Source organism: Hippoglossus stenolepis, chromosome 10, assembly GCF_022539355.2.
Source record: "Hippoglossus stenolepis isolate QCI-W04-F060 chromosome 10, HSTE1.2, whole genome shotgun sequence".
Lineage (NCBI taxonomy): Eukaryota > Metazoa > Chordata > Actinopteri > Pleuronectiformes > Pleuronectidae > Hippoglossus > Hippoglossus stenolepis.
Window position 1 is genome coordinate 14,048,889 of NC_061492.1, and position 7,122 is coordinate 14,056,010.

Below are 7,122 nucleotides of genomic sequence, written 5' to 3' on the forward strand. Positions count from 1 at the left end.
ACATTAAATCAGAGTATGGACGCCCTGAAGTGCAAATCACAAAACACAACAGCAAATAAGAAAAGGACAGCAAATCGTAAAACACAACAAATCATAAAACACATGGACAGTGTCCAACCAATCAGCGACGGGCATTTTTAATAGCAGGTATCTGCCTTTTCTGTTAGAAGTTAATGGTGTTGTGTTTTGTAAATTGTGATGTTTTGAGATTTGCCATTGTGTCTTCTTATTTGTCGCTGTGATTTGTTGTTTTCTTATTTGTCGTTTTTTGCGATTTGTTGTTTTTTATTTACTGTTGTGCTTGCTTATTTACTGTTGTGTTTTCCTATCTACAGTTGTGTTTTCTTATTTACAGTTTTTTTTCTTATTTACAGTTTTTTTCTTATTTACAGTTGTGTTTTCTTATCTGCTGTTGTGTTTTGTTTTTTACAGTTGTGTTTTCCTATTTACAGATGTATTTTCTTATTTGCTGTTGTGTTTTGGCGATTTGTTGTGTTTTCCTATTTACAATTGACTTGTGCGATTTGCACCTCAGGGCCACCGTATTAAAAAGGTCATATTTTTGTCAAGTGATCTCACAGCATGTGTTTAACATGGGAGGCAGAGTTAAGTCAAACATGACGTCAGAGTTTCCTGCGACCTATTTCAAATGACTGATCTTTTGTATTTCAGTGGGACGATTACTCCCAGTAGATGAGTGGTGGTGCTGCATGTTGCAGTGCAGCCGGAGCAGGCCTCCATCTGAGCCACATTGCAGCAGTAGTGCAGCCTCAGTGTTTCTTGATGGGAGGAGCGGTAAGTCTTCCCCACTTCTGCCCCCACTATGTTACTTTTACATCCCTGCTGCTGCTGCTGCTGCTGCTTGCGTTCGGCTGGCATCGCCTGATTTCCGCATTCCCAAATCCTCCCAGATTGGGATCACGTTTGAAACAATCGGGCTGATGCAACGGTTCCCACTTTTTAAAATCTACTCTCGACCCTCGGCTGAGCAGAAGAAAGGACATTTGTTGCACCTGGGATCCAAGTCAGGTCGGTACAGACAAACTTCTTGATGATTTGTTTTTTTTTAGTGGACAGTTTGTTGGCGCGCCTCACATCGGTCACAGCGAGCATGTAGTAGCGGCGCGGATACGGGGGAAGCTCTGGGAGGATGTTTGCGCTTTTACGCTGCGTTTTTTGCGCATTCCGCCACTTTTACGCGTTTCGCGGCGTTGAAAGTAAACGTGACATCTGAGCGAACGTGCCCCAGAAAAGGTCGCTCCTCTTTTGTGTGCATGCTGCCCTAACACGGACCCACGTCGTGCACAATACAGAACAAAATGTCCTTGTGTTTTCGTGCAGTGTTGTGTTTGCGTTGTGCCGCGGAGTGGATGTTAAATACACGGGGTTTTACTGACAGACGCGGTGTAACGTTTTAACACTGCGGCTCTGTGATGGAAACACAAAGTTACGTAAGATAAATTGTTGCCGCACTGAAGAAAAACTTCCGCTTTCAAGTTGACCAGAGGCTCCAGCAGCAGACACATGTACATGTATTCATCAACTATACTGCATGTTCTTACACAACATGAAATAAACTGTACCTTCCTATGAAACAAATGCAAAACCCAATGATGATACAGTTAAATCAGTGGAAGTGAACTGATTCCTCGGATCCTCAGGGTATAATAATACAGTTAAAACCGTTACAAGATCATGTTAAATAGTTGTTTTAATCACACTTAGACTGAGCACCATAATAAACCTAAATGGTTCTCATTAAAGTCCATATTGTGCTGGAATCATTTGTATACAAGATATTTGAGATTCACAGCATTAAGGTGGTTTTGGATTTAGCTCTGGAGTCATTCAAATGTCAAACCGCAATGTAAAAGTGTGTAGCTAATTACAAATCGCCTCTATTATAAATGTCACACCAGTTGCACCAGTTTTAAAATCCAAACCGTTGGCCTCCGACACCAGCCTGGTCGGCATGGTTCCGCTCTGTCATTTTCTGACCTGCAGTTTGGGGGGGAAGTGTAAAAATGGAAAGTCATTTGCACGTCTCCTGTGAAGTTCAAGGTCTGCACAGATGCATATTTGACATGTATAAACTCTTCCCTTTAACCTCACAGGGGTCACGGGTCAGTAGCTCAGTTTATTACAGTTTTACTACAGTTTTCTACAGCAGTGTTTCTGCCTGGTTATTCCTGTAATGTGTGCTAAAGGGTCTCCGGGTAATTGACCTTAAATAGTCATTTTTGGCTTCGTCATGTGGGCTGGAAATGTGCTGAGCTGTTGCAGTAATTTCCTGTCTGTTTGGCTGGCTTTGCTCATACACCTCCCTCATTGTCTGCAGAGATAAGTTCCAAATGAAGATATCCATCAGTATCAAACGGCACGGAAATCTTTTCAGTGCAAAACACAAGAAAACAGTGGCATCCGTAATGGTTTCATTTGGCTAACCAAAAGAAAACATGTTAAATTTCAATCTTCAACACGTTATTCTGTTGTTGTTCTTTAGGCAGCTGTATACCACTGACACGACATCTCATAAGGAGAAAATCAAAGTTGATGGATATTTCTTGGCAAAGTTCAGCTTCAGCTCCCCTTGGAGTTAAGAGGAATTTGTGTGTCTGTCTGTTTTCTACTCTGCTGTTCATCTCTCTTTTGGCTTTTGGACATTAAGTAAGGTAAATTCTTGCCAGGACTCTTATAAATGTTTGTATTTCAATTCCAGAATAAATAATGAAATAGCATAATGAGAGCAGCCTCAGCATCCGGTACCTTTAACAGAGCAGCAATTCATCACAGCAAAGGAAAGTCCTCCACCTTGGGGGGAAAAAGCCTTCTCCAGGCCCTTTAACAAACAGCAGGTCAAATAAAGAACTTGGACGTCTATTTCTTATGGAAAATGGCTTTTTCCAACCTTCATAACATAAACTATGTCCCCGGTATGTTTTATAACAAGCAGAGCAGACAGAGTTTTTCATGTTTTTTCATTGATCTGTCTAAGTTCTGCGTCTGAATCTGTCTCCCTTTTTCTCCCTCTGCCTCGTAGCTGTGGTCACGACCGAGTCTGACGCGATGCCAGGACAAATCCCAGATCCCTCTGTGACAGCAGGCTCCCTGCCCAGCCTGGGCCCGCTGGCCGGGATCTCAGCCACCACGCTGACTGACAAGCTCAAATTTAGTGACCTCCAGGAGTTTGGGACGATGCTCTCACCGCTGCACTTCCTGGACAGTCTGGGGAAAAGGCCCCTAGTCATCAAAACAGAGGTAAACAGGACACATTGAGCAGATGGAAACCAATAACTCTTAAACCTCTGCACATGTAAAAATATATTTAGATTTTTTTTTTACTCAAACATGCCCATTATAGGTCATTTACTCTGGTATATTTATGTGTTATTTGTATGGGATGTTGCAAAAAACACAAGCTATATGTCCCTTATATATCATAAACAGGTTTGCTTGAAACGAAAGCACCTTTGCTGCTGAGTATTGTGACATACCTTAGTCAACAAGACCCCCTAGTGGACATTGTGGGGCTTATTTCTGTCTCTCCACCTCCACTGTCCAGTGATCTCTTAGGTTCAAGAGTCAATGCTTTAAAGCCATGTTGACAAAGTTAGATGGAATTTGTCTTGGTGAGATCTCTCAAACATAGACAAAGTAAAATACACACACTCAAAATACATCATTGAGTATAAAACATGCATGAACATATAAAACACATAAATACAATCCAAACCCTTAAAAAACGATAAAATGATAAATCCCAAAACTAATTGGAATAAATAAAACCTATGAAAACAACAGCAGCAGCAGTGACCCACTGGATTAAGTGCGTAATACAAAAACATCTGCTTCACCGCCCTTTATTAAAACCAGCAGACAGTTGTGGTATTAGTAGTTTTCTGGAATCTGATTGTTCTTGTTTTGACACTTTTCAGTGTTTTATCAGAGAGGGAGAAAATGGAAAAGGCATTTAGCTGCGTGGGAGGGGTCCTTTTAAAATGGAATCTAAAGGACTTTTAGTTTCAGTTTTGAATTGAGTTTTTTTAGAGAAACGGTAAAAGGACAAGTTACACACCAACTGACAAAGTTGGCTACTGTAGTAGCATCATGCATGAGGAGGACATACCGTTTAGCTTACATCAGAGCTTCATGTCTTTATGTTAGAAAGGTTAAAGTGTATTTCTGGTGTAGTCAAGTTGTAACATGGTGACGTGAGACAAAATACGCATCAGCATTTATAGGTAAATGTGGGCCTGGAATTGTCTTTCTGTGCCAGAATGAAATGCTTTTACACTGTGTATCATGTGGATAGTCACACTGCCGCAAAAAATCCCATGTAGTTCAACCTTATTCCTTCCATTACCTGTGCAGCTCATCCTGTAATACGTGTTGCAGAGGCATGGTACACCCATGCACAGACAAACAACCATTCACCACCAAAAACAGTCATTACTGTCACAGTAGTGAGAGACAGTCGGACAAAGATTGTAATTCTTTATTTTAGTTCAACGTTCACTTTACATATGATTATGTGAAGAATAGTGTAATGTAAAGAAAATAAAAAGTTTTAAGTGATTATTTGACTCCTACACTTGGAGCAGTTTCATACTTTGACATACTGTCAACCTTTTTTCCCCCTGCGCTGCTCTTTAGAGGGACGATGACAACGATAGGAGGAAACGGAGGCGAGAGAAGAACAAAGTGGCTGCAGCTCGATGTCGAAACAAAAAGAAAGAGAGGACCGATTATCTACAACAGGTGAAAGACGCTGCCTAGATAATCACTTTTTCATCATTTCACATTCTCACCGATTTATCTTATCTCTTGTACTTGCCAAAAAAAAATCCTTCATCTTAATCCCAGTGTTTCTAACTTCCTTCTCCGTCCTCTGACAGGAGTCGGAGCGACTAGAGATGTTGAATTCCGACCTGAAAGCGCAGATTGAGGAGCTGAAGCAGGAGCGCCAGCAACTCATGCTCCTGCTCAACCGCCACCGCCCCACGTGTATTGTCAGGACAGATAGCGTCAAAACCCCGGAGAGCGAGGCGAACCCCCTGCTGCAGCAGCTGGAGGACAAGTGAAGGTGCGACGGGTTCGTGCAGACGGCAGCTGAGAAGAAGCAGCCAACAAGCAGCACTTAGCTCTCTGGGCCTCGGTCACGGAGGAGAACCCTCGTACCTTAAAGACACGGAGCCGCGAGGCACAATATGAGGATCCAGTATGATTGGATGTTGTTATGGCAGTTAAATCAAACTTTTCTACTTCTCCCTCCTGCTTTCCCATGTTGCTGTCATTTTGGTCATTGGAGCCACTGTAAGTGTGAAGTTAAACAAAAACAGACAACAGGTTATCTTACACTCAGCTTGTTGTTTTATAGCAGATTTTCTACTACATTTCCTCTTAACTTTAGCCATTAGCCAAAAACAGAATAGATTCATTATAGCCATTGTCAGACAGGACCTCCGGAGGATGTCCGGAGAATTGGGTCCGGACTTTCTCCGGAGTTTGCCTTTCACACATGAACAACGCAGCAGGAGTTTCTCCGCTCGGACGCTTTCACAACCACAGCAACAACAAATCTGCAGGTGTTTGTGTGAGAGGTGTTGCAGACGCAGGATGTAACATATTTATTCTGCTGCGGAGATTCGAGTGTTTTTATTTACAGCATATTGTAGACGGGCGTCTGCTTTTATCCCCAAGAGCTTTCTTGACATCTTCGTCTTCCACTCTTATTACTCAACTTTTTTAACTTGCAGATATCTGTTTTCTTTTAGTTTTTGCGTGTGTAGACTCGTCATCACAACAACCCCCACTCGCTTGCGGTGAATCCTGCGGAGGATCTCCTGCTGGGATCTCACATCGTCATTCCACAGAAAGTCCGGAGGCTTTCACTCTGGCATTTACCTTCTCAAAAACCGCCTCTCCTGAATGTCCGGAGGATCTCTGTTGTTCAGTGCATGTCTGTAAGCAGTTTATTTTACACTTTGTGGAAACAGAAAAAGAATAATTGGCTTTAAAAAAAAATCACACGTTAAAGTCCACTCAATAGTTTCAGTTAATCATTTGATGATTTATAAAGAAATTATTTACATTTCTATAGTGTATAACTTTGGCTAAAACTGTGCTACACTTGATTTGTTTGCATGTAGCCAAGTTCCAGCAGCATTTCAATCACTTTTAGTTTCAAACATGGTTTTACTATTTGTGGGATCAGGCTACAAATAGATTACTGAGGGGTTTCAATACTTCTCTGTCTGTATGCTCATGATTATTTTTCTTGTTTTGGCTTTGTTAAAATGCATTCCGGGAAATTTTAACTAAAATTCAATGAGACAAGGGCAAACATGGGGAAATGGGTAGGCCTTATAGATATATTGTATTTTAACTAAATCAACTTGTTATAGCTACAGACTGAGTAGTTAGTGTTTTCATTTCATTTTAGTTCTTTCATACTTTTGAAGACAATTTGATGGTGATTGACCCCACCCTACCCCGCTCCTTTTATTCATATGTTTTGGCGCAGGCGTCACGTATATATATATATATATATATATATAAATATGGACTGTTTACATTGTACTTTTACGTTCTGTTATCATATTGTTACTACCAATTAAGTTTTTTATACTTTTGTATATGATATATATATATATGCATATAAGCTATCACAAAATCTCAGTTTGTATTTCATCAAATAAATGTTTAGTTTCTTTTTTAATGGAAATTTCTTTGAGTACTACAAAAAAAAATCATTTTTGTGTTCTATTTTCGTGACCAAAAGTTCTGGTAAAGTTCGCCATCTAGTGGTCAGCAGCGGCACAACTAGATAAACCCAAACCCACATTTGTATGGTTCCAAGGTTGTTGTTTTTCCAAGTTTCAAGTTTTATTTTTTAGAAGTTAACACAAGGTCAACGGTAGAATGAAAAGTGTTAAACAATAGTCCAGGGCAGCTCAGCAGTGAGGGCAATGTTATGTATAAATATAAAGTAAGAAAAATAAAATAAAATAGAGCTCAATATACACCCTTTTGCCATTCAAATATATATATTTTTTTATGCAAAAGATTATAAACTATTTACATTTTATTTTCAATAGCATGTTTTCCAGTATACATTGTAAC

At 40.3% G+C, this 7,122-nt stretch overlaps 1 protein-coding gene across 2 annotated transcripts; it reads left to right on the forward strand.

Annotated features, from left to right (window-relative positions):
• The first annotated feature begins 394 nt into the window (after positions 1–394).
• On the forward strand, positions 395–6,713 carry jdp2a (Jun dimerization protein 2a). Of its 2 annotated transcripts, none has more exons than XM_035167858.2 (4): positions 395–795; positions 3,041–3,258; positions 4,654–4,758; positions 4,896–6,713. In XM_035167858.2, exons 1-4 carry the CDS (start codon positions 711–713, stop codon positions 5,079–5,081), a joined length of 594 nt encoding a protein of 197 aa, XP_035023749.1. In that variant the 5' UTR covers positions 395–710; the 3' UTR covers positions 5,082–6,713. The 2 variants fall into 2 exon arrangements, with proteins under 2 accessions (XP_035023749.1, XP_035023748.1); XM_035167857.2 differs by lacking the exon at positions 395–795 and adding an exon at positions 811–1,029.
• Positions 6,714–7,122: the final 409 nt, after the last annotated feature.

Bases quoted from the DNA above. Each gene is read 5' to 3' on its own strand.
- jdp2a (XM_035167857.2), top strand. From the start codon at position 942: ATGCAACGGTTCCCACTTTTTAAAATCTACTCTCGACCCTCGGCTGAG. The intron at 3,259-4,653 runs GTAAACAGGACA...GCTGCTCTTTAG, and splicing joins CCCTAGTCATCAAAACAGAG to AGGGACGATGACAACGATAG. The intron at 4,759-4,895 runs GTGAAAGACGCT...GTCCTCTGACAG, and splicing joins GGACCGATTATCTACAACAG to GAGTCGGAGCGACTAGAGAT.